Source organism: Oncorhynchus tshawytscha, linkage group LG04 (assembly GCF_018296145.1).
Source record: "Oncorhynchus tshawytscha isolate Ot180627B linkage group LG04, Otsh_v2.0, whole genome shotgun sequence".
Classification (NCBI taxonomy): domain Eukaryota; kingdom Metazoa; phylum Chordata; class Actinopteri; order Salmoniformes; family Salmonidae; genus Oncorhynchus; species Oncorhynchus tshawytscha.
Window position 1 is genome coordinate 69,714,759 of NC_056432.1, and position 26,963 is coordinate 69,741,721.

The following is a 26,963-nucleotide window of genomic DNA, read 5'->3' on the forward strand; positions in this document are numbered from 1 at the left end:
TCTGTATTAACCTCCAGTGACTGAAGTGTAATGGTACATTATATCTTCTCTGATAGGAGAGAGGTATACAAGCTCCCATGTGGGTGGAAACCAAGAACACAAACAAAAGAGTGAAAGCCCAGAGAACAGTGAAAGATTCATGTGTGTGTTGGTGTTGGTGTCTGTGTGTGTGACAGGGGAGCTGTTAGCATTGTATAGGGAGCCCACCTGAGTGTCTGTACAAACTGCGTGTGATAGGCAACCTCAGAAAAGACACAGGAAGAGGAGGGGTACACATAGTGCACCTTTGGCAAAGATAGAATGCTCACCCTGGGAGTAAAACAAACTCTCTCGGCTGAACCCTGGCAACATGCCTTCTTTTAGTGTCTTCCAGGCGAATCCGAGGGGGAGAGATTATTTGTGTCATGCCGAGTCAAAGTGTCCATCTCCTACTTGAGTCTTTAGAGAGGAAGACAGCCCTGTGCTAATGCCCTGCGCATACACCTTTGAACTAGGTCATTTAACAATGGAGCGAGCAGCAGTCGGCACTCTCCCCCTGCATAATACATTAAGTGTAATGTGCAGCAACTATTCAGAGGGCCCCGAAAGCTGTTATTTTATTCTGTAAATGCACACGGACATGACGTTTAACATTGTCACAGGCGAGCTGAATGAACGGGTTTCATTGTGTGTCAAGTACAACATGATGCCAAGTTTAATCTGAGCATAAAGCGACATGACAAAAGGGAGAACACGGTGTGTTCTATAAAGCATGAGCCCTGAATACGTGATGGCTGCTGAGCTCTGGGCGCTAGCACCAGACAGACAGGGGGATGTACAGCAAAGATTACAGAGGGAAAACCTGAGCGCTGCAAAGAGAGGGCCCCAGTCCCTATTGTGTGCTCGGGATCACAAAGTGTTCCTCTGTAACTCTATTTACAGCACCCCTGGCTCCTACTGTCTCTACCTCCCTCCCTCCTGTCAGACATTATAGCATCTGCTGAATGCAGGCAGGGATGATACAGGCAAGCTCAATCCACTTCCATCATGTCAAAGGAGCGCCTCTACAATAGAGCTAGCAGTTATTTCAAAGAGATACTGTGTTTCAGAAATGACTCATTCAGTTATTCTATTGATCAGCTATTCTCTTGATATGGAAAGAGATGTACTGTATATGCAGCAGTTTGTTCAGATTCCTGATTGTCTCTCTCTCTCTTTCCTCTCTGTTTCTGTGTACTGTAGGAGCGGGCACACTTTGAGAGCCTTGGTCACCATCTTAGCAAACTGGGAGAGGATGGCAAAATTGGCCACAGAGTCATCGACCTCACCAGGCCAGAGGATCTGGATGGTAAGTACAGACTTCTCACCTATAGTTTTCCCTTCTCCCATGCCGAAAAGCCATCCAGTCAGTTCTATGTAACAGTGAATTCTTCAGACTGCTGCCTGCATTCCCCCCTGTGCACAGTGTGTTCCTATAGTGGACCAGAGAGAGGTGAGGACTGCCAGAGCAGTAGACCAGGGGGAGCTGGGTTGGGGGGATAGTGGTGTTTGAAGGCGCCCACTGCTCCCTGGTTTTCACAGGTAGGTGAGGGAAGGACAGGGTGCCTGAGGACAAAGCTGGCCCTTCTCCAGGCCTGGCCCCGGCAGCCGCTGCGCTTGTTTGAGGTCCTGGGCACAGAGGTGTAAATTCGTGTAGCACCCGTGTGACAAAGCGTCATCTCCCTTTGTGGGCCTGGAGCGTAAACAGTGGCGAGGAATGCCTCGATGCGCCAATGTTTGTCTGACGTAAATATTTGTGTCAGTTTCCATGGCACTTCAGAGCCCCGAGCAGAGGGAAAATGAATCAGGCTCACCTTTAATAGCTGCAACATTCTCAAGATGGAGGGAGAGATATTTCTCAGGACAATACAAGAGCACTCGCCTCTTTAAGATCCCTTCTAAACGCCCTTTTAAAACATTTCCCACCAATTTCCCCATTTCCCAACATTCCCAACAAAATAATTACAACACACAACGTTTCACAAATTGTATGGTCTACCTCACATAAACCTGCTTGTTGACAAAGTCAAAGAACTGAAACATGAATGATTTATCTTGTCTGCTTTCACATCACACCCATAAATTCAGGATTAGAGGTGCAGTTAGTGGCCATAGAGGGATAGTTCCCACGTCGTCAACCGCAGCAGACTATCCCACCCCACTGGCCCTCAGGGCAGATGTTCTCTAGGTCCCCAGCCTCTCCCAGTTAACCCAGTGGGAACCTTTCTTCTGCGGCTACTGTGGAGTCAGGACAGGAGCAAGACGCGCACCAGCCCCTGTCGTCAGGGATCAGTTGTGCCCTTTTATGTCCTGTGCAGGGCAGAGGGAAAGGCTAGCGCCAGATGCCTCTGGGAAGTGAGTTCGCAGCGGGCTGTGGATTAGGAGGAGGCAGGGAGGAAAGGAGAGGCAGGGCCCACGGAGGTCCTCTTCCCAGGGGGAGAGAGAGAGTGGTGGCTAGAAGCCAGAGACATGCACATAGCTCACCAACACAGTCACCATTTCATCTATCTCCACAAATATATCTGTCTGTTTCAACAGCACCACCAGATGAATGATGTGAACAGGGTTTTAACATGATGCCCATCACATTAAAGCATCTTTTTATAACCGCAATCGGTTTACTTTGGAGAACAAGATCTGTGTTAACTTTTGAGGTTCTTATTTGGAGGCATTACGTTGAGCAAATCTAAGAAAAAAGATGTTTACTATGAGAATGGATAGGATATAACAATTATAATAAGATTATTATTGTTATTTACTTTAATTATTTGCCATTTCCAAATAATTCATAGCTGTCAACAGCATTTTCAACCGCTTACCCGGTTGAGTGATTCCTTGAGGGAGAGCCAGGTACCACATGTAAATATGGTTCATTATTTTAAAGCAGGGACTTTTTGTCCTGCAACACGGTATTCCACAGCAGCACAGAGTGTACTGCAGACACCTTTCTGCTCCCCAACATGAGGAAAACTACTGCTAGTGTCTGAATATACCTGAACAGGCTGTAGCTGCTACCTAGTGACTGTAGGTCTGACAGGTCAGGGGTCAATTTCCCTGCAGAGGAGAAACACTGTTATTCAGAAGACCACTGTACAGCAGGCCTCGCTGCAGTTCACAGAAAGCTTTATGATGCTTAAACTAATATTTGCAAAGCATGCAGCAACCAAATTAACAGCTGCCAAAGTTCTAACGGGGGCCATTGGAAAATAGTGGCGTGGTATGGGAATAGATAGAATTTACTTCATTTTGGAAAGCCACGAGCCACATGCATCAGCTCACCGCAAAGTCATTAGGTATTTTTAAGCTCAGATGAAAAACATGAACAAATACCACAAAAGGCCTCAACCCAGCCTCTTTGTTCATTCACATATGGCTTGGAAGAAGTAGAATGACACGCGGGTTGTGTGTTTGTCTAACGTGCCGCCGCCAGAGAGGGTCCTGGGAGAACAAAGGGGGCGTTGAGAGATGCAGGGAGGCAAGAAACAGAGTTCATCTGAACGCACAGCACAATATCAGCCAAGGAGAAATAAGCAAGGCAGCTTGGCTAAGTGGAAATAGGCTAATAGGCTTCGTATGGGGTAGGAGGAACAGTAGTGTTGTACTTTTGTTGTACAGTAACAGACAGTGATGTTGTGTTTATTTGCCTTGGTAGCTCAGAGCTGTTGTTCAGTTTATTATCAGATGATTGTTTTGAGAGGTTAATGTTGTGTTTTTCCTTCCTAACCAGAGGTTCATGTTGTTGTTTTCCTTCCTAACCAGAGGTTAATGTTGTTGTTTTCCTTCCTAACCAGAGGTTCATGTTTTTGTTTTCCTTCCTAACCAGAGGTTCATGTTGTTGTTTTCCTTCCTAACCAGAGGTTAATGTTGTTGTTTTCCTTCCTAACCAGAGGTTCATGTTGTTGTTTTCCTTCCTAACCAGAGGTTAATGTTGTTGTTTTCCTTCCTAACCAGAGGTTCATGTTGTTGTTTTCCTTCCTAACCAGAGGTTAATGTTGTTGTTTTCCTTCCTAACCAGAGGTTCATGTTGTTGTTTTCCTTCCTAACCAGAGGTTAATGTTGTTGTTTTCCTTCCTAACCAGAGGTTAATGTTGTTGTTTTCCTTCCTAACCAGAGGTTAATGTTGTTGTTTTCCTTCCTAACCAGAGGTTAATGTTGTTGTTTTCCTTCCTAACCAGAGGTTAATGTTGTTGTTTTCCTTCCTAACCAGAGGTTAATGTTGTTGTTTTCCTTCCTAACCAGAGGTTCATGGGAATTATAGGCTGACTTGTATTGCCTTGAAGAGCCCCATAGGAGGCTATGTGTTCGACCTCAAACTAGGTGGTTTAGACATGAGACCATATCAGTTACAACTGTAATATATTAGATCAATTAGGGTGTCCCTTTTTGAAGTTGGTTGATTCCCAAAACAATGAATTCAAATGGTTTTTGATGAAGGGATAAAACATTACATTTGCAAACGTTTACTTGACAATTCAGACTATTCCCTTTATACAGTTCACGTTTGATTAACAATAGTTCTGTTTTAATCATATAGGACTATCCTTGGAGACTAGTGTGCGTGTGCCTGTGTGCCTGTGTGCCTGTGTGTGTCATTCCCATAGTCTGTTAGGACGGGGAGTTGGTTTTGCATGTTGTTGAGAGCCCAGAGACTGCATGTCAGCCCAGGTTGCCCAGGTTTTATTGATTCATTCTGGAATAGTGAGATGTGAACAGGAATGCACCTTGCCCCACTTTAAGGCTGATGGCATGCAAGAGGAGATGGAGGAGACAAAAGTAAGAGCTATTCTGTGGCATGCAAGTGCTAACATGTCAGCTGTTAGTTCCTTTACACACACATAGAAATGGAAGAATTCAAAGCATCTGACTGGCATGTTATTGTTTAATTAGAGGACTATGAACCACGGCTTGAATAGAGGCACTGAGCACTACATGTGTCATATCTGTCCATACACTGCATGTGTCATATCTGTCCATACACTGCATGTGTCATATCTGTCCATACACTGCATGTGTCATATCTGTCCATACACTGCATGTGTCATATCTGTCCATACACTGCATGTGTCATATCTGTCCATACACTGCATGTGTCATATCTGTCCATACACTGCATGTGTCATATCTGTCCATACACTGCATGTGTCATATCTGTCCATACACTGCATGTGTCATATCTGTCCATACACTGCATGTGTCATATCTGTCCATACACTGCATGTGTCATATCTGTCCATACACTGCATGTGTCATATCTGTCCATACACTGCATGTGTCATATCTGTCCATACACTGCATGTTTCATATCTGTCCATACACTGCATGTGTCATATCTGTCCATACACTGCATGTGTCATATCTGTCCATACACTGCATCTGTCATATCTGTCCATACACTGCATGTTTCATATCTGTCCATACACTGCATGTGGGCTGATCCCCTCCCTTGGAGGGAGAGGCCCTATTGTCATCAGTAAATACCTTTAGTGAGAGGTGTTTGATTTGATCCCACTGGGCGGGGAGCAGGGAGGGCTTGGCAGGTTGGAGTGATTGTTGCCTGCTCACTGAGGCAGACCCTCCTGAGCAGATTCCGGGGTGACAGTCGGCACAGGGTCCAGTGTGAACCTGCAGCACACAAGGTGTCATAGGCTGCTGGGCTTCACTACACTCTCTCCATGTTTTGCCTCTTTCTCTCTTCCCCTCTCTCCTTCTCACCTACTCTCTCTCTCTGTCTCTATCCCCCTCTTCTTCTCTCTCTCTCCCTCGCCCTCTCTGTCCTTCTCTCTCCCTACCCCCTTCTCTCTCTCTCTCTCTCTCTCTCTCTCTCTCTCTCTCTCTCTGTCCCTCTCTCTCCCTACCCCCTCTCTCTCTCCCTTGCTCTCTCTGTCCCTCTCTCTCCCTACCCCCTTCTCTCTCTCCTTCTCTCCTCCCTCTCTGTCGCCCTCTCTCTGCCTCTATCCCCTTCCTCTCTCCTTCCTTCTCTCTCTCTATCTCTCTCTCTTTCTCTATCCCTATCCCTCTCTCTCTCTCCCTCTCTCTCTATCCCCCTCCTTCTCTCCATCCCTCTCTATCTCTCTCTCTCTCTCTCTCATGCTGCTCATCTTCAGTGTCTGTGGGAGAGACAAATTAAAAGCAGATTCTCATATCACTCCGTCACATTGAGCTGCAGGCCTCATGAATCACAATCAATTCGATTAAGCAGCCTTCCCCTGTTCCCCCTCGCCCCCCTTCCCAGCCCCAACCCTGGGGCCTGCCCTGTCACTGCTAAACATCTGTATTTATTTACACAATCACACACCTAACTAACTGCTTCCCCAACGTGCCGCTCCCCACAAAAAAATCAATTAATGCTTGTTTGTAAATGTCAGAACAGTGTTGGGTGTTTTATTGGAGAGAAAACAGCATTGTTGTAAATTGTATGTTACCGTTGTGGGGTGATGCTTGGTGAGCTTTAGGCCCTGCTGCTGCTGCCAGCTCCCTCAGTGGCTGCTGCTGCTTCTGATTAGGACACATCATGATAACCCTGCAGGGCCAATGAGGGGGGGCAGGGACCTCCCATGTGACCATACACAAGCACTGTGGCAGGGATGGATGCGGTCCTTTGTCCCAATGGATTGGTAGCATCTTGCAGCTCTTAGCAACCTCCTTCTAGCCCAGGGTCAGGCTCATTTCTGCTCTCAGCTCCAAGTCCCAACACTGACAGACAGAGACCTCAGCCCTGAGTCTGGTTCTGAATCTGGGTCTGCTTAGCCCGTCAACACTCCGTTCCACACTCACACAAAGCCACCGGGATGTTATAATACTGTTTAGAGGAGCCATAGATTTCCCTTTCATGGCCTGCTAGTGCAGATACGAACTGGAGAAGAAGTGCTCCTCCTCGTCTTCCGCCTGGCGAACCAGAACCCAGGGCTTCACGGGCCTCATCTCTAATGAACTGATTGAAGTGGTTTGTTTCCTGGCGCTAGTGTCAGGGTGGCGGGCCGTGTTGTGTCCCCCTCCTCGTAAGAGGCTCACCTCTGCCCGTATGCATGCATGCCAGTATATAAATTGCTGAATCAGTGTCAGTGGCAGAGTAATGGCACGGGGGGCATCGTAAATTAGAGCGAGCGATCCCGGGGCGCAGACACTGGCTGTCGTGTCTGAGTGAGCACTACGCTCCTGCCCTAATGAATACCTTCATCTGGCCCGGCAGTCAGCAGATTGGCCTACGTTGATGGATACTGTCAGCCCCACGCCACACCACATTTCATTGCACAATAAACATGGCTGTCAAAACCAAACAAAGTGAAATCAATTCATCCTGTACAGTGAGTGCGTGCTAAATGAAATGAATGTACTGTGGGGACGGTGGCAGCAGAGGTAGTGTATTATTCCTGAATCTTGACGGCGTAAAGCAGGGAGGTAAAGACATACAGTGGGGCAAAAAAGTATTTAGTCAGCCACCAATTGTGCAAGTTCTCCCACTTAAAAAGATGAGAGAGCCCTGTAATTTTCATCATAGGTACACTTCAACTATGACAGACAAAATGAGAAAAAATTATCCAGAAAATCACATTGTAAGAATTTTAATGAATTTATTTGCAAATTATGGTGGAAAATAAGTATTTGGTCACCTACAAACAAGCAAGATTTCTGGCTGTCACAGACCTGTAACTTCTTCTTTAAGAGGCTCCTCTGTCCTCCACTCGTTACCTGTATTAATTGCACCTGTTTGAACTTATCAGTATAAAAGACACCTGTCCACAACCTCAAAGTCACACTCCAAACTCCACTATGGCCAAGACCAAAGAGCTGTCAAAGGACACCAGAAACAAAATTGTAGACCTGCACCAGGCTGGGAAGACTGAATCTGCAATAGGTAAGCAGCTTGGTTTGAAGAAATCAACTGTGGGAGAAATTATTAGGAAATGGAAGACATACAAAGATTGGGAGAATGTCATATGGTCAGATTAAACCAAAATATAACTTTTTGGTAAAAACTCAACTTGTCGTGTTTGGAGGACAAAGAATGCTGAATTGCATCCAAAGAACACCATACCTACTGTGAAGCATGGGGGTGGAAACATCATGCTTTGGGGCTGTTTTTCTGCAAGGGGACCAGGACTTCTGATCCATGTAAAGGAAAGAATGAATGGGGCCATGTATTGTGAGATTTTGAGTGAAAACCTCCTTCCATCAGCAAGGGCATTGAAGATGAAACGTGGCTGGGTCTTTCAGCATGACAATGATCCCAAACACACCGCCAGGGCAACGAAGGAGTGGCTTCGTAAGAAGCATTTCAAGGTCCTGGAGTATTTCAAGGTCCTAGAAAAACTTTGGGGAGAGTTGAAAGTCTGTGTTGCCCAGCAACAGCCCAGCAACAGCACTGCTCTAGAGGAGATCTGCATGGAGGAATGGGCCAAAATACCAGCAACAGTGAGTGAAAACCTTGTGAAGACTTGCAGAAAACGTTTGACCTTTGTCATTGCTAACAAAGGGTATATAACAAAGTATTGAGATAAACTTTTGTTATTGACCAAATACTTATTTTCCACCATAATTTGCAAATAAATTCATTAAAAATCCTACAATGTGATTTTCTGGATTTTTTTTCTTCTCATTTTGTCTGTCATAGTTGAAGTGTACCTATGATGAAAATGACTGGCCTCTCTCATATTTTTAAGTGGGAGAACTTGCACAATTGGTGGCTGACTAAATACTTTTTTGCCCCACTGTATATACTTTTCTCAACCAGGCACGTGTACAGGTATGTGTGTGTTAAAGGGGATACTTCGAGATTTTTTTACAATGATGCCTTTTATCTACTTCCCCAGAGTCAGATGGACTAGTGGATACCATTTGTATGTCTCTGTGTTCAGTAGGAAGGAAGTTAAAGGTAGTTTCGCGAGCCAATGCTAACTAGCGTTAGCTAGCAGATACCCATGGACATCCAGTCATTACGTTAGCAATTGTGCTAGCGCTAGTTAGCAACTTCCTTCAAACTGCACCCAGAGACATAAAAAGGGCATCCACAAGTTCATCTGACTCTGGGGAAGTAGATAAGGGGCATTGCCAAAATCCTGAAGTATTCCTTTAAGGAGAGATAGTAGGTGTGAGAGGGTTTTTTGTCTTGTGTGTCTGTTGAGAAATAGGCTTTTTACCTGAAGTTGGAGAAGAAAGGCTGGGCTCTAGAAGAGCTTGTTGACCGGGGTCTCTCCCCAGGGCTCTGAAGGAGGATGATCATATGAACAGTATGGTGCAGGCCAGTCTGAGCCAGTCTATATCCATCAATGCACAGTGCAGAGTAGGCAGATGAGAGTGGGTCTGACCGTCAGATGCCTGATATGACTGTGGCTCTGAGAATGTTGCCTGGCGGAGGCTAAATGACAAGAGCTGAGTCCCCAGGGCTCTGGCTGATGTACCGTGGCGGTGTGAAGAGGCAAATTGCACTGGCCTCCCAGATAAAGGGAAGCCTTTCTGGATCATAAATGTGTCGGTATGACTGTTAAACATGAGCTGGTGTAAATGGACTTGGAGGCCCTATATGGAGGCACAGCCCAGCGGGGGCCTGGGAGAATAAGGCCTCCTGCTGGACGTTCGGACCCCAGCCTAAGTCCTCCCTGAGTCCCAGCCAAGCCTCAGCCGAGTCCCAGGCCTCGCTCCTAGAGATCAGGCCTACCACCACAGGACCTCCATCCCCTTATCAGTCTGGACATGGCTGTTCACCCCAGCCCAGCAGGATGTGTGTGTGTGTGTGTGTGTGTGTGTGTGTGTGTGTGTGTGTGTGTGTGTGTGTGTGTGTGTGTGTGTGTGTGTGTGTGTGTGTGTGTGTGTGTGTGTGTGTGTGTGTGTGTGTGTGTGTGTGTGTGTGTGTTGTGTGTGTGCATGTGTGTGTGCGTGTGTGTGTGTGCGTGTGTGTGTGTGCGCGTGTGTGTTGTCTCTCACCTGCTGTTTCCTTAAACAGTCTCCTATAGTTGGTTAAAGCTCTATCTAAAGTTGAGCCAGTCCTCTTCTCTCTGTGTCTTACTTCTGGGCGTATCTCTGTACTGTGCTGAACATTGCCAGTGAATGAGTCTGTGGATAGTGAATTAATCACAGAGAAGCGCTACACTCCATTACTCATTAACAGTTGGATTTTGTTGATCAACTGAAATAATACTAGAAATCAAAGTGCAGGTAACGTGTGCCAAGATGGAGGGCTAGTAGAAGATCCTAATGAGAACACTTCACATGTGGATGATGAAATATGCATGAGTCATCCTAAGCTTTCCTTTCCAGATTTTGGATCATTAAAGATGGATGGTAGCATATGGAAAGCTTTTTTTGTCTTATTTTTCAAGTCTTGTTTATCAACATGTTTTTGTTTGTTTAAATATTCATACGGCTTTTATTTAATTCTTTCACATCTTACATATAAAAGGAAGCAAATGGGAGGGGGCTTAAGAAGAAGAATGTTATATTAAGCACTTGGCAGAGTCTCTTCCCTCCTTGATTGTATTTTTCTTAGAAGGACTGCCTCACGCTCCATATTTGTTATTTAACTTGGCATTCGTGCTTGTTTTAAAGAAACTTCTGGAACTTCAGTTTGAAACGTATGGGGCTGAATATAGAAGTGTGAATGCTTGTCGAGCCCCAGACAAAATATTTAACAGGCATTTAAGTCATGGTTCTCTTCTTTTGGGTTTGGATATGTGTTGATCCGTAGGGTGGCTCCCCTGCTCTCACAATGTCCCCTTGTTCTACATTCAAAACATGCTCGTCAAATCCAGTTGTCAGAGCCAGTCTGGTCCAGTGGAAAGGAACCTTGATAACTCAATTTCCTTCACCTTGTAGTGTAGCACCAACCCTACCTCTGGTCTGGTCTCAGTCCAGCACCAACCCTACCTCTGGTCTGGTCTCAGTCCAGCACCAACCCTACCTCTGGTCTGGTCTCAGTCCAGCACCAACCCTACCTCTGGTCTGGTCTCAGTCCAGCACCAACCTTACCCCTGGTCTGGTCTCAGTCCAGCCCCATCACCAACCCTACCCTACCCCTGGTCTGGTCTCAGTCCAGCACCAACACTACCCCTGGTCTGGTCTCAGTCCAGCCCCATCACCAACCCTACCCTACCCCTGGTCTGGTCTCAGTCCAGCACCAACACTACCCCTGGTCTGGTCTCAGTCCAGCCCCATCACCAACCCTACCCTACCCCTGGTCTGGTCTCAGTCCAGCCCCATCACCAACCCTACCCTACCCCTGGTCTGGTCTCAGTCCAGCCCCAGCACCAACCCTACCCCTGGTCTGGTCTCAGTCCAGCCCCATCACCAACCCTACCCTACCCATGGTCTGGTTGGATCCCAGTCCCAGTCTCAGTCCCAGTCTCAGCCCCAGTCTCAGCCCCAGTCTCAGCCCCAGTCTCAGTCTCAGTAGTAGTGATGACAGCCCATTGGGTATGGGGGGTTGAACGTGGCTCGTAGCAGTTGATTAATTGCTCGCCTCGCTCTCTCTTCTCCTTCTTGTTCCTACTCTGGTGTTTCCAGGGTGGAAAGCTCTGAATGGCTCTGGTACCGGAGCAGATAAACCACAACAGTATTATTGTTGGCCTACAGGAGGTGCCAGCACAGCCGAGGCACGGGTCTACAGAGAAGCCCGGGGGAGGAACAGCAACGAGCCCCACATCAAGAGACCCATGAACGCCTTCATGGTGTGGGCCAAAGATGAGCGCCGCAAGATCCTCCAAGCCTTCCCAGACATGCACAACTCCAACATCAGCAAGATCCTGGGTAAGCCTTTCTTCTTTCTCTCTCTCTCTTCCAGCCATACCTCTCTCCTTCATCCAGCATTACAGAGTCTGTTACAGTCTGTTAGCCTTCCTGTGTTAGATTATGTTTTTTTTAAATCAGACCAAGTTGGAAGGAACAGGATCGGATTTGGTCAGAAAGTCAGGAAACTGGCATGAAAAAAAAAGAAAATATATATTTTTTATAGGTTTGTTGAAATTAGCAGTCTTAGGGTTGTCAATGGGAATTTTGTCTCTCCCACAGACGCTGACAAAACAGTTCTTATAGGCTTGATACAATCAGTTTATTATTCAATTATGTTGTAGGCTTTCGTTAAAATTAAATGTTCCCTATTAAGCACAATGAATTGAAACCATAGCAAAAGCCCAAAAGCGTCTTCCCTTTTGAAAAGCCTGGTGTAGTGTAATCCTCCTCAACAGCCCCCCCCCCTCTCTCGCTCTCTCTCTCTCTCTCCCACAAATCTCCCCTCAGCTGGGTATAAACACTAGGCTGTTTGGCTGTTGGCAATAGTGATAAACGTGTAGTGTTTAAACCACTATGTTAACAACAAGAAGAAACAGAACGCCATTCATGAAACAGTGGAACACTGTGGAGGCAAATTGCCTGACGGACAGAATCTAACACGTTACTGTTCGTGATGGGAGACCCAACGGTCTGGCGGTCCAGAGCTGAAATCTACAGTCGTTCATTGATATGTAGAAAATATTTTTCTCCGTATAAAAAAGTCAGGTTTTTCCAACTGCACATTTCATTCAGACAGGGTATAACTTAAAACCTTTATAACAGTTTTAATCTCTTAATGACTTTTATGCTCATTTAGGTGTGTTTAATTAATCTAGTGTGCTCTGTGCCCGCTGAAGCCCACTGTGGTTAATACCTGTCTATGTGGACATAAACATTTGTAGCCCGGTACCAGTGGGAGTGGGGGGTGAGGCGGGGGTGGCGTGTTGTCTGATTCGCCACAGTGGCTCAATCAGCCCTGGCTTACAGATGGATTTACCACCATGTCACTGCCGTCAGTGTTTGTCATGAAAAATGACAGTGGTTAAATGGGTCTCGTCCCCACTGCACTGAGAGTCCATAGATCACAGCCTTTAAAAGTGGCGTCATCCAGGCAGGAGCAGGACACACTAGAGATCAGCTAGAGACTATTTACAGGCCTGGTGTAGTTTGTGTTAACTCAACCACAGCCCAGCCACTGGCTTTATGGGTTTACATGGTTACTACAGAGACCACAAAATAATATACTGTATCCACAATGGAAACTCCTATTTGCATTGATATATCTATTCATTCTTATTAACTAATTATTCCAAAGTCCTTTTTACACCTCTGTAGTGAAAATGTATGTTCAAAGTGTATGTTTTACTGATATCTGTGTGTCTGCTGTGTTACAGGCTCTCGCTGGAAGTCTATGACCAACCAGGAGAAGCAGCCGTTCTATGAGGAGCAGGCCCGTCTCAGTAAGATCCACCTGGAGAAGTACCCCAACTACAAGTACAAGCCCCGGCCCAAGAGGACCTGCATCATCGACGGGAAGAAGCTCCGCATCGGCGAGTACAAGCAGATGATGCGCTCGCGACGGCAAGAGATGAGGCAGTTCTTCACTGTGGGGTAGGTGCACAGTGAAGAACGCCAGGCTTAGAGCACAGGCGCGACACACACACACGTAGACACACAGCTAAATGACTATTCTGAAATCAGTTGGCTTTTTGCCTGAGAACAGACTCTTCACTGTGCTTACACTAAAGATTGTTGTAGTGTGTCTGTAACTTGTCACACTAAGCCCCTGACCTTCGAATCAACCCATTTCATCAACCTGTTAAATCATGTTTGTTATACAGCCCTCAGAATAGATGAATAACGTTTTAACTACTTTCCCTTTTCCGTAAAAAAGAAAACGTGTAGTTTTTTTCTCCACGTGTAGTGATGACGGTGGTGATAGTTCGTCGTACGCAATTTCCAACCGGTTTGCGGAGCATTAATGAAACCCCAAGTCAAACACATTTCCTCATCCACCTTACTGTCAAGTGTTTTTTAATAGTAGTGATTTATCAATTTGAGACAATAGCCGACTGCAATAGCAGAGAAAGAGATGCCGACAGTATTACAGGATATAAAGCATAAGAATAGGTTTACAGAAGCCTGGAGGGCAGCTGTCTGGAGTTTAACTTCCTAATTTACTGCGTGTGGTCAGTAAGAAGAAGGCTTCTCCAGGTGTTCCCTCACCACCCGTAAGCTATACGATCACTGGAGTATCAATCACTGCTAAAACACCAGATGAGAGAGAGAGAGAGCGCACTAACCACCAATCGGCTTTATGTTACCAATAAACTGGGTGCCGTTTCAGAACGACCCAGAACGGTGCTGTCTGGACAACTGTTCTCCCAAATCATTTTCACAGAACCATTGGCTGAGAACACACCTCTGTGGAGAACAGTTAATCCAGCTAGCTCTCTCAGTTTAAGTGCTGAAGTGTCTTTAGGGTTGTCTCGAGCAGCACACACACTGTCAGCATTCTTTCCATTTGCTCATCCCATGTGATTCTAATTGTTTTCCTTTATATATATTTGAAGTAAAGCCTTTTTACTCTTCAAATAACACAGAACTGATATTGTTAAGAGAATTAAGTCTGGATTATAACGATGAAACAGGAACAAACTTGCCTAATAGTCTCTCTCTCTCTCACTGTCCTTCGTTTTCTCCCTATAGGCAACAACCGCAGATCCCCATCAGCACCAGCGCCGGCGTGGTCTACCCTGGGGCCATAACCATGGCAACGACCACACCCTCCCCTCACATGACGTCGGAGTGCTCCAGCGCCTCAGCAAGTCCGGAGCCGGCCATTCCCGTCATCCAGAGCACCTACAACATGAAGATAGAGCCCAGTGCCATGTTAACCAATGTCCCCATCATCAACAGAGAGGTAGATGAGATGGACATGTACGAGGACTTTGACGAGGAGCCCAAATCGGACTACAGCAGTGAGACTGAGACACTGGAGCCCATCGTCAGCGCCAACTGAGGCCTCTCAACACCTGAGCCGGGACATACACACATTCGTACTGGAGAACCATCCCCAGGGCGGAAGACAGACTGAAGGAGGAGAAACAGAAGAACAAAAAAATACAGAACAAAAATAAATGGTTCTGTTGATGCATCATTTAGGAGCCTGCATGCATATGTGGCTCCGTCAGAATCAACAGCTAAAGGTCTTAAATGTTTCTTACAGTGTGTGAAGCAGTTTGGTTTAGTTCATTTTGTTTTTTATTATCTCATCGTTTATTTTTTGTGTTTTCTTCATGGACATATAGACAATTAGGTTATTGCCCATACAACTTTGGATGACAGGACTTGAAATGTAACGTTTGATATGAACCCATAATTCTTACAGTCTTACTTTTTTTCTTATGATATATATATATATATTATTTTTTTTCTCTTCAGTTAAATGCTTTTAATAGATTTCATTACTGTTTTTGATGGGAGTTATATATTCTCACTCAGGTATGCTGTGCCAGCCAACAGCGTGTGAATGTTTTAAATACGAATTTATTTGAAACTATTTAGAAAACAAAATGTTTGGAAATTCCTATTAACTAAAAACAAACAAACAGAACAATTCCACAATTCTGGGACATAATCAGACTCCCATATTATTAATTGTATTAGTATTATCATTATTATAATTATTTTTGGTATTATTAACATACTGTACAATTTTGTGCAGATGTGCCAAACGTTTCAAGGTTTTTATCTCTTAAATAATTTGTTTGAGTCTCGAGGGAGAGACTCGAGTCTCAGACAATCTCTTAATATCTTAGTGTGGCTTCAAAATCCAGTTTCTTTATATACCTTCTATATTGAAACACTCAGGAATCTGGAGACAGTGTGCTGTGTCTAGGGCAGGAACAGGAAGTGATTCAATAGCTTCAGGTGTGGTTGTTCATAATGGCAGCTGTTCTCCATGGAGACCAATGCGGTGACCAACAGGACCTTCTCTCCCTGTCCCTCTCCAGCTCATGTCACCAGCCCAGTCTAACACAGAGCACTATAACACTCCCCTCACACTCTCTGCTCATTCTTCAACTCAGTCTTACCAAGTTCTTAATCAGAGTGATTGTAATCAGGCCAGAATTCCAAGGGGCCAAAGGCATCCAATCTGTGGGATTGGAAAGGCAGCGAAAGGCAGCTTTGGGGGCATTATAATCACAAATTGCTGTTTTACAATGTGTAGCTACAGTACATTTGGTTGAACACTTTAGCCCCTACTGGGGCGGCAAGTTTTAAAGTCTTTGGTCTTAACATTTTTTTTTTTTTTTAAATCTTAAGTATTTTTTCGACATTGTAAATCTTAAATTGACACGGGAAGGTCTTAAAGCAGAGTTAACTACTGCAGCAGTCTTAAGAGAAGAGGCCGTGTGTGAGGGAATAACATCATGCTTTTATTAAAGGAGGGTTACAGACAAGGTATTACATTCTAACGAGTCATATTAAACAAAACAGTATTTCATAAGCCGCACCAGAGCTGTGATGGTGATTCTCTACATTCATGCACTTAGATATTAACACTTACTACTTCATTTTTCAACTGAGTTAATATGTTATATTGAACAAAATGTTTGTTGTTTTATAATGGCCAGTTGCCTATTTTACATAAAGTTAAATGTAAGTATTTTAGAGCAATTGAAATTGCACTTCTGTATTTTATTTACATAAAGACAATGAGTATGAAATATAACACAATCAATCAGCTCTTAATCTTGTGACAATCAGTCACAAACTGAAAGTCCTTTACCTCTTGAATGGTACTTTTACCAGTTGAACAGATCCCAGGTTGTTACCTATGGAGAAACAGCTAGAGATGGCCAGCAGTCAAGGCCTTACTGTCCATAATGTAGCCCTCCTACAGGCCAGAAGGACTAAGTGCCTCCCTCTCTGCCCTGCCCTGTCTCGACCCCTTCCCATGGCAACCCCCACACCCAGGGGGTGCCATCTGGCTCAGAGTGGCAGGCAGCGCTATGCTGGGGAGAGGAGAGAGGGGGAACAATAAGGACGGGGCACGTAGCGCTTATTGTGCTCTCCATCAAAGCACAGACAGTGAGGCCTCCACCCTGGCTCCCGCCCTGGCCCAGCCACTAGGCGCTGGCGAGCAGATGGAACAAGTACATCAAGCTGTGGGGGATTACTAAAATGACTGACGAGTGGGTATCATCTCAAATGCAGCATTATTAATGCATGAGCCCGGCTATTCTCCTCCGTGCCCTTGAACCTGTCCATTTCAGACCAAGCCCAGAGGTTTAAAATGATCTAAATGGCTGGTCACCAGCGCTGGCTGTCTACATGGCCAGGACTCCCTCCTACTGCTGGTCACTGCATTACTCTCCCAGGTCTAATTGATACAGATGGCTCTTTAGTACTTTTAATTTTTCTCGACCCATTCAGAGCTGGCTTTTATTGTGTTGTATCCACGTTTGAAAGCATTTATCTTAAGTCTTAGAAGTTTTTAAGCACCTCATTATTCATTTCCATTTCGGTTTCTTTTTCTTTTTTTGGTTGGTTGGTTTCTTTGTTGCTATTGTTGTTTTAAGGTACAATGCTTTTTTCTAGGATTTCCTCCCAAACACAAACCTAAACGGATTTCCCTCCAGGTCCACATGTCTAGGTTTTTAAGCTGTTACTTCTGTTTTCTGGTTGATTGGTTAATTTGTACGTGATTTGTACATATTTCTATGTCCATGCCTAACCAATTCAGTGGGCTGGTAGTTACAAAAGGACTGTTGATAGGACTGAAACTTGACTGCGCTTGTATAACAAACAAAAAAAACAAAAAAACGATGAACTTATATCTCGCAAGGAGACAATGTTTCATAAGTGTTATAAGCACTGGATATAAATTGTATTTTTATCAATTCTGACTAATGTGAAGCTGTTGTACCAGAAAAAAACCTGAATGAACAAAAGTCCCGATGAGTTGGACTCGTGGGCTCATTCTCACAGTTACCAGATTTGAATCATTTTTCAGTCGTCTTGTTTTGTTTATTTATGCAAAGACATGTGTAGTGAATGAACACTTTGTCTAAGCTCCAGGGCCACCAAGGGGAGAGAGACAGCGCGCGAGAGAGACTGAGCAGTAAACTCAACAGAAGGCTTGCATAGTAACTGGTTAGCTGAGAAACACCGGATTTCAGACACGCATTTTATTGGTCACATATGTTTTGTTTTGTATATTGTATTTGAAGCTATATAGTGAGAATATACATTTTATTGTATTTATTAGCCACTGTTGGCTCTAAAATTGTCAGTAGAACATAATGAAAGGACAATCAGAGAGAAAAAAAATATGTTTAATGAATTGGAGCTTCATTTTTCAATAAATTCACCATTTCATTATAGATTTTATTGTAAATACAACATAGGAAATAGAATTATATTTTTGTTCATAAGTACTTAGTGAAGTATAAGTTATGTATTTGGCTGTTCTTTTTTTCTTCCTTTTTTACATCAGTGTATGTTGATCCATGTTCTTAAAACTGACAGGTCATTGTACGTCATCTAGATTCTGATTATTTCTCCCAGTTGAAGAGAGCAGTATTGGATGGTTGAGAGAGCAGTACTGGATGGTTGAGAGAGCAGTATTGGATGGTTGAGAGAGCAGTACTGGATGGTTGAGAGAGCAGTACTGGACGGTTGAAGAGAGCAGTACTGGACGGTTGAGAGAGCAGTACTGGATGGTTGAAGAGAGCAGTACTGGATGGTTGAGAGAGCAGTACTGGATGGTTGAGAGAGCAGTATTGGATGGTTGAGAGAGCAGTACTGGATGGTTGAGAGAGCAGTATTGGATGGTTGAGAGAGCAGTACTGCAGTACTGGATGGTTGAAGAGCAGTACTGGATGGTTGAGAGAGCAGTACTGGACGGTTGAAGAGAGCAGTACTGGACGGTTGAAGAGAGCAGTATTGGACAGTTGAAGAGAGCAGTACTGGATGGTTGAGAGAGCAGTACTGGACGGTTGAAGAGATCAGTATTGGATGGTTGAGAGAGCAGTACTTGATGGTTGAGAGAGCAGTACTGGGTGGTTGAGAGAGCAGTACTGGACGGTTGAAGAGATCAGTATTGGATGGTTGAAGAGAGCAGTATTGGACAGTTGAAGAGAGCAGTACTGGATGGTTGAGAGAGCAGTACTGGACGGTTGAAGAGATCAGTATTGGATGGTTGAGAGAGCAGTACTTGATGGTTGAGAGAGCAGTACTGGGTGGTTGAGAGAGCAGTACTGGACGGTTGAGAGAGCAGTACTGGATGGTTGAGAGAGCAGTACTGGACGGTTGAAGAGAGCAGTATTGGACGGTTGAAGAGAGCAGTATTGGACGGTTGAAGAGAGCAGTACTGGACGGTTGAAGAGAGCAGTACTGGACGGTTGAAGAGAGCAGTACTGGACGGTTGAGAGAGCAGTACTGGACGGTTGAAGAGAGCAGTATTGGACGGTTGAAGAGAGCAGTATTGGACGGTTGAAGAGAGCAGTATTGGACGGTTGAAGAGAGCAGTATTGGATGGTTGAAGAGAGCAGTACTGGACGGTTGAAGAGAGCAGTACTGGACGGTTGAAGAGAGCAGTACTGGACGGTTGAGAGAGCAGTATTGGACGGTTGAGAGAGCAGTACTGGACGGTTGAGAGAGCAGTATTGGACGGTTGAGAGAGCAGTATTGGACGATTGAGAGAGCAGTACTGGACGGTTGAGAGAGCAGTATTGGACGGTTGAGAGAGCCGTATTGGGCGGTTGAGAGAGCAGTATTGGACGGTTGAGAGAGCAGTATTGGACGGTTGAAGAGAGCAGTATTGGACGGTTGAGAGAGCAGTATTGGACGATTGAGAGAGCAGTATTGGACGGTTGAAGAGAGCCGTATTGGACAGAGCTGTAGCTGAGATAGACAGACAGGCCCCTTCTTGCTAGCGTTTCAATGACCTCCCTCAGACAATTCAAGGAGCCAATCAAAACCCAAGCCGTACTCCGTACTCCCAAGCCTTAGACATTAAGGACAAACATTATTTTTATAAATAACTTCATTTGTATCTAATTACATGCAAAGTCGGTACAAATAAAGTACTCTGTATCTTTCATAAGGACAGTGCTAAAATTCATCTGAACAACAAGCAGTTAAGATGCATATGTTTTTATTATACAACTTGCGTTTGCAATCATGACTCAATCCTAGCGACATACCTTATCACTTGTGTTTTGTGTTTTTCACAGCCCTCAGTGGTTATACTGTTACGTGCCAAATTTGAACGGAGGGGTTGACAGTAGCATAAATGAATAGCTACATTTTAATTGCACATCTGCATGCATTTGTTACATTTAAAATTAGAATGACCCAAGAGGATTTTATTCATTGGCAATTTTACACAAGTTCTTGGGCAGCTGAAATTGAAGGGAGTGTGCAAATATTTATTAGTTGTAACGTGGCACAATGCAGAGCCACTCGTGTGTATTCTAGGCCTATACTCTTTTTGTCCTTTTCTATGTGTTGCTGACCTTTTTGAAGGTAGCCCATCCAGCCATCAGCAAAGTGTAGTCAGGACCTTTTCTATTAATCCATCTGTCTCTCAGCCATGTAAATGCGAACAAAATTCAACAATTGAAGACAAAGCTTGTATGCTGTTTCAATAACTTAACTGTAATTATTTTTTTTTCTGTCATTGAACTTTGTGATGTATATGGTGGGAATGTTCTCTGTGTTAATTTAATTAGCACAATTCACTGACATGCTGGACTGACATGCTAGCTGCTGTTCAGGAGTGTAACATTTGCTGTTGGGGACAACTTATACAGTTGTCAATGGTACTTTGCTTTCTAGATTCATTTTTTGTCTCTCAAGCAACACTGTGTGTGGCTCTTCTGTCGCTGGGGCTGTTGCTGTTTTGAAACCGCTGGCAGACTGATACAGTTTTCTGCGTAGAAATCAATTTCTTGGCAGGTACCTAGGCCCATGGCAGGTATTGTTAAGGGCGTAACTAGAGAAAATTAAATAGTGTCTGTTGCTGCTTTGAAAAAAAGTTTTAATTCTGAAAATGTAAATAGTTTATCATAATATCTTGTACAGTCCAGTGTAAAGTTTTTAATTGAACTTTAAAAAAAGGTTGCCATCACATTTGTGTTCACTTTCTTCTTCATTCAGTACAAAAGGACAGCTACTTGCTGAGGATATTATTGTTCAAATAAAAAAGGAAAAGGTACTAAAATATTTTATTTTGCTTGGCTTCAAAATGTAAACCAGCAAGTCTTTGGTTTCCATGTGCAGTATTGACGTGAGGTAAACTTAAGGTGAAATAATTCTACAGTGGTATGTATTGGAGACCAGTCTCCTCTGTGTTGGTAGTATTAATACACTATATCAAATAAAATACACCAGATGACTGACACATTTGGGTGTATCTAGGCACCTTAGTAATGTGTGCAAATATCTAGGCTGTGTTCCCCACAGGATGCATTCAGGCATATTGTAATGTAACATCATCTTTCTGTATGTACTCAATCCATTGATGTAACAAGGCAGGAGTGGGTTGTTTAACTGCCTGTTTAAGCTCATTTACCTCAAGAGTTTCCTCCTTTTGCGTAAAAGAGTAAGAAATTGTGTGACAAAGTCTCACCATCACTCCCATATTTTGTACTGCTGTTGACACTTACAAATTAAAGAGACATTTTGTTTTAAGATCCAAGTCTCTATTTTGTTGTTGTTGTGCATTGATTGTCCATTGATTTCTCATGATACCTTTCAACATTTTATTTTCTACTGCAGTGTGGGATTGCATTTTTTAAGGACAATTATTTACCTAAGGTGGCCCATAAGTCATAGTTTATCATTAGAATGAGTGCCACAAACTGATTTTCACATTAACTAATGGTAGAGATTACATTACAGTATGGTGTCCATTTTCGGACATCCTCAACCTCATGCCTAAAATATCATATGTTACTCAAACAAAGCAATACATTTATGTTTATTACCTTTCGTCTCAAGACAATGATGTTGTTTTCTGAAACCCTGCAGTATCCCAGCCCTTCCGCCCAATGATAAGACACCATTAGGGAGACAGAGAGAGCATGCAGTAAAGGTGTGTAGAGGACCTGTGACCTATCGCACAGGTAGACATTCAGAGGGCAAGGCCCAGTGTGTGTGCTCCTGCAGCCAGACACAGACAGGTTTATGTGCCAAGCAGGGCCAGAGGAAAGGTCAGGCAGAGAGCGATCAACTCAGACGACGTGTGGTCATTCATCTCCTTGGATCCCTGCCATCCATGGCTCATCATCATCTTGCTAGGCCTAGGGTTGAGGGTAACAAGATGGAGTAATTTTTAGGCAAAGTTTCAGGAAAGAAAAGCCTTTGAGAGGTGTTTGATTCCAAGACAATTAACAACACTGTGGTCTTATATTTATTTTGAGATGACGTTTTTGATATACACTACAGTTGTCATTGTTTCAAGTTGATATACACCTGCAGTCATTTCTCTGCTGCCATAAACAGTCTCTCTTTCCATTCACAAAAAAACTATTTGCAGTTATGGTGAGTGATATATCAGGGCTGTAAATAAAACACATATCCATGGTGTATACGGTTCAGCAGGGAGGAAAGCTGCTTTTCCTTTCTTCAAACTTCTGTTTGCTGGAGTAAAATAATATATAATAAATGTTCTGGAGCAGGAGCCATTTCCAAACATTTTGGAAAACCATTTAAGTGTCTTGTTTTTTTCATCAATCTTTTTTTTGTCTTTTACCAGTGTGCTGCCTGTGAGCTGTCTTCCTGTGAGCTGTCTTCCTGTGAGCTGTCTTCCTGTGAGCTGTCTTCCTGTGAGCTGTCTTCCTTTGAGCTGTCTTCCTGTGAGCTGTCTTCCTTTGAGCTGTCTTCCTGTGAGCTGTCTTCCTGTGAGCTGTCTTCCTGTGAGCTGTCTTCCTGTGAGCTGTCTTCCTGTGAGCTGTCTTCCTGTGAGCTGTCTTCCTGTGAGCTGTCTTCCTGTGAGCTGTCTTCCTGTGAGCTGTCTTCCTGTGAGCTGACTTCCTTTGAGCTGTCTTCCTGTGAGCTGTCTTCCTGTGAGCTGTCTTCCAGAGAGCTGTCTTCCTGTGAGCTGTCTTCCTGAGAGCTGTCTGCCTGTGAGCTGTCTTCCTGAGAGCGTAAAAGCCCCAGTTTAACTGCAGCATGTATAATAGACGCCTCTGTCAGCTCTCTCCAGCAGAAGCGCCCAGCGGTAGATGGAAAATTAGACATATACCGCTGCACAATAAATCTTATAGTAATTCTCCAAGCTTGCATTACGAATAATGGCCAGGAGAAAGGCCTGTGCTTTGTGTATTTCTCTTTAAGTTACTGTGCATGGGTGTTTGGGCGTACAACATTAAAATGATACTGGGCCTGTGACATTTTAATCTTGAGTGAAAGACAATAATTCTCATTTCCTTTGGCCCATATTTTTTATCTTCGATGTGCCATACTTTTTTCTACGCTTGCCAGATGGGAGAAGGAGGTCGGGGTGGGGGTGGGGGGGTGTGTATGGAGACTAATGCCACTGCCTGTAAGTGGCCTGTTTAGATTAACTGTCACAGTGTTACTACAAATGTAGGTGTTTGGGCTGCAGATAATAATTAATACAGTGTTGCTTCTGCTGCACACTGGCAGGACTGCAATTTCACCACTCCGATGACTAAACATTGTAGAGGGGAGGCGTCTGGAACAATATTTTACTGTTCTGGAGTCCCTGTCTGCCCTTGCTCTCCACGGCATGGCCACTGAGCCCAGTGAATCAGTCAGAGAGCGCCGGCTCCCCAAGCACAGCTGCTATTTATCTGATTTTCTCATTAGACTTGACTCATGACTTTATTGTAGGCCGACTGCCTTTGGCAGAGCTACTGCAATGCTGAAGTATTACTCTCTCTCTCTCTGAGCAGTTTGAGTGCTGCTCTCCCTGGCGATCTGCAGGTACTTCAATCTATGTATGGTTTTACTCTGTCAATCTGACTATTAAAGGAGAATATTTAATGGATTTCATTATAAAATTAATCTCAATACCCAATAGAAATTCACTGAGTGTTCAAAACATTAAGTACACCTGCTCTTTCTGTGACATAGACTGACCAGGTGAATCCAGGTGAAAGCTACGATACTTTATTGATGTAACTTGTTAAATCCACTTCAATCAGTGTAGATAAAGGGAGACAGGTTAAATAATATTTTTTAAGCTTTGAGACAATTGAGACATGGATTGTGTATGTGTGCCATTCAGAAGACAAAAAATGTAAGTGTTTTTGAACAGGGTATGGTAGTAGTTTGTGTCAACAACTGCAACACTGCTGGGTTTTTCACTCTCAACAGTTTCCTGTGTGTATCAAGAATGGTCCACCACCCAAAGGACATCCAGCCAACTTGACACAACTGAGGGAAGCATTGGAGTCAACATGGGCCAGCATCCCTGTGGAATGCTTTCGACACCTTGTAGAGTCCATGCCCCAATGAATTGAGGCTGTTCTGAGGGCAAAAGGGGGTGGGGGTGCAACTCAATATTAGGAAGAAGTTCCTAATGTTTGGTATAGTCAGTGTACGTTTTACGAAGAAGGAGATTTCAGCACTGCCAGGTATTGCCAATATATAACCCGGACGATGCTAGGCCAATTGTGCGTCGCCCCACGGACCTCCCGGACACGGCCGGTTACGACAGAGCCTGGACGCGAATCTAGAGTCTCTGGTGGCACAGCTGGCGCTGCAGTACAGCGCCCTTAACCACTGCGCCCTTAACCACTGCGCCACCCGGGAGGCCCAGGTATTGCCTATATTAACAATGTTGAAAAAACCCAAGAAGATGACCCCACTCATTATTATTACTATTGAGATATGATATGTCTTTGTAAATTGGTGGTGTCAGTTCATATTTCTTTGTACATATTAATACATTCTGTAGATACGAAGAATTCCCTCAGAACTTTGACTTGGCTTCCCTCTCTGAGTTATCGGACATGCATACATATGTAAGGACGGCCCAGGCCCTCAGCCATTTTTTAATCCTTGGAGGTGAAGGACTTAAGAAATCTTGCTAATTTCACAGATGGTTTAAAATAGATTAGTGTGGAGTAGCAGCTCCCGGAGATGGGCCGACCCTCCAGGCTCCCTGTTCAGCTGCCAAAACTCTGCACCGCCGACACTCGCAAGTGCCTTCCAAAAGTCCTGCAAGGTTAAACTCAAACTTTACCATCCTAATGCACCACCTGACTAGTGATTTACTGTGTCACACTTCTATTGAGCTCTCTCACATTCTCTCTGTCTTGAAGACGTACAGTGAACTTCCTATGTCTGACTGACACGTGCCTCTCTTATTTGAGACTTTATAATGCAGTAGACTTGCCAATTCCAGTTGCAATGAGTTTTTTCTAGCTTCCCATTGGCATGGGTTGCCAGCTGTTGTATATGGCAGAACATGGACACATTCCCCTGAGTATCCCAGGCTGTGGTTCAGTTTCCCCCACACAGTAAGAAATCATTATCATCTTGTGTTTGTTCTTTGTTTCTTTTTACATTTTCTGGCCTCAGTTACTTTCAGAAGCCTTCTCCAGATTGTTTAGATTGTGTACAGATCCAGAGTTCTGAGTTCTTGTGCTTGGGAAATAGAACCCCTCCCTCATTTTCTATCAAAACAATGGCTGCAAGCACAAAGGTCCTCACATTGAAATGAATGAACTCACTTGGCTGAGAAAGGCCATCTTTAATTGTATAACTTTTGTCCTGCCCCATCAATCGTTTGGCACAATGTGTCTGAGAGCCAAGTCTCTATAAGGGAGAATGGAGAGTCTGCATGGTGTGCTGTGCTGGGTAGGCCAAGCCCGCTGATAGAGCCGGGCCATGTCCGAGAAGGCAAGACACAACTCTGGCCAGGCTCAAAGGGCCCAGCTTGGAGTTAATGTGGGAACACAATGGGTCTGGGTGAAAAACTCAACATGGTTTTGTTGGACTTGTCATTCCTCAGTGCATTGCTGTGAGGAAAGCCTAGGAACCATCTGAATGTTGTTTGTGCTTTTTTTAATGAGCCATATTTGGGCCAGCTTTCACAAGGCCTTTGTGAGGAGGCTTTAACAATGGAAAGACGCTTTGAGAAGTGACACACACTATGGCTGCGGCCAGACCTTCTTGGACCTGCCTCATTGGGGGGTTGTCTCCAGAAGGCTGACATCATGAGAACAATGGGACACAAGCTGTTTCCAGCAGCTATCACAGAGATAATGTATCAACAATTCACAACATTTTAAGTGGAAATTCCTTAAAACGCTGATGTAAAACATAGTACTAGCATGACACTGATTTGAGGGAGTGTTGGGAACAACTTCCAAATTCCTTGAGGGACAAAAACTCTGGACTTGTTTAAAAGGAGTGCAAGATAGAAGTTGTAGGGGCATCCATTTTCAAAGAGTAAGAAAAAATAGTGGGTGTGCTTGTGTGGATTAGTCTGCCTTTATGTTTACTTAGTTGTGATTATATCATTTGACATTGCAAATATGTCTGTGTTTTTCTGTGTAAAATCTGACTTTCAAAGCACGGTTGTTGGGCACATTGGTTTGCTAAATTTGAAAAATCCACATGGGACAATATTTCAGAAAATGTAATTTTACATACTGTTTCACATCATTGCATCTCCTCAGTGTATTTATCTCTCAAAGCATTTGACTGCATTTCTTTGGGGAAGAATGAATATGTAATGGATATTTAAAAGCATCTCCGGTCCCTCTGCGTTTTGAAGAATTTAACAAAATAAAGGTTCCTATGTTGGCATGTGTTATTATCTCAAAGCCATCATTCAGCTCTCTCATGCATACATCAATTACTCAACCACACCTTTATGAATATGTAAATGTAGGCAGAATGCTTCATTAATTAGTAATTCATGCATTTTTCACGAGCCCAATACATTGCCAATGTAGACTGATGAATTAACAGCGAGAACTCTGAAAAAGGAAGGTTTTCAGTGGTTCTGAGCAAAATCTGTTATTTGTGTTTGTCAATGTAGAGCAGGGAAAACATCAGTATCATTCATGTACTACTGTGGAGCTTGTGTTTGGTAAATCTCTGGTGCATGATATTCCTTGGGGGTTTTGGCAGTGTTTCTCTCAATGTAGAAATGTTGGTAAAAAATGATGTCAATTACAAGGTTAGGGAAA

General features: G+C 44.1%; 1 protein-coding gene across 1 annotated transcript in view; it reads left to right on the plus strand.

The window, feature by feature from the left end:
- Positions 1 to 18,492, plus strand: part of LOC112264224 (transcription factor SOX-6) — a gene marked incomplete in the record, with an annotated part of 138,613 nt that extends 120,121 nt beyond the window's left edge. Inside the window, 4 exon segments of the mRNA XM_042321142.1 lie at positions 1,222 to 1,327; positions 11,515 to 11,757; positions 13,173 to 13,389; positions 14,488 to 18,492. Of these exon segments, the coding sequence (XP_042177076.1) occupies positions 1,222 to 1,327; positions 11,515 to 11,757; positions 13,173 to 13,389; positions 14,488 to 14,800 (879 nt within the window).
- Positions 18,493 to 26,963: the final 8,471 nt, after the last annotated feature.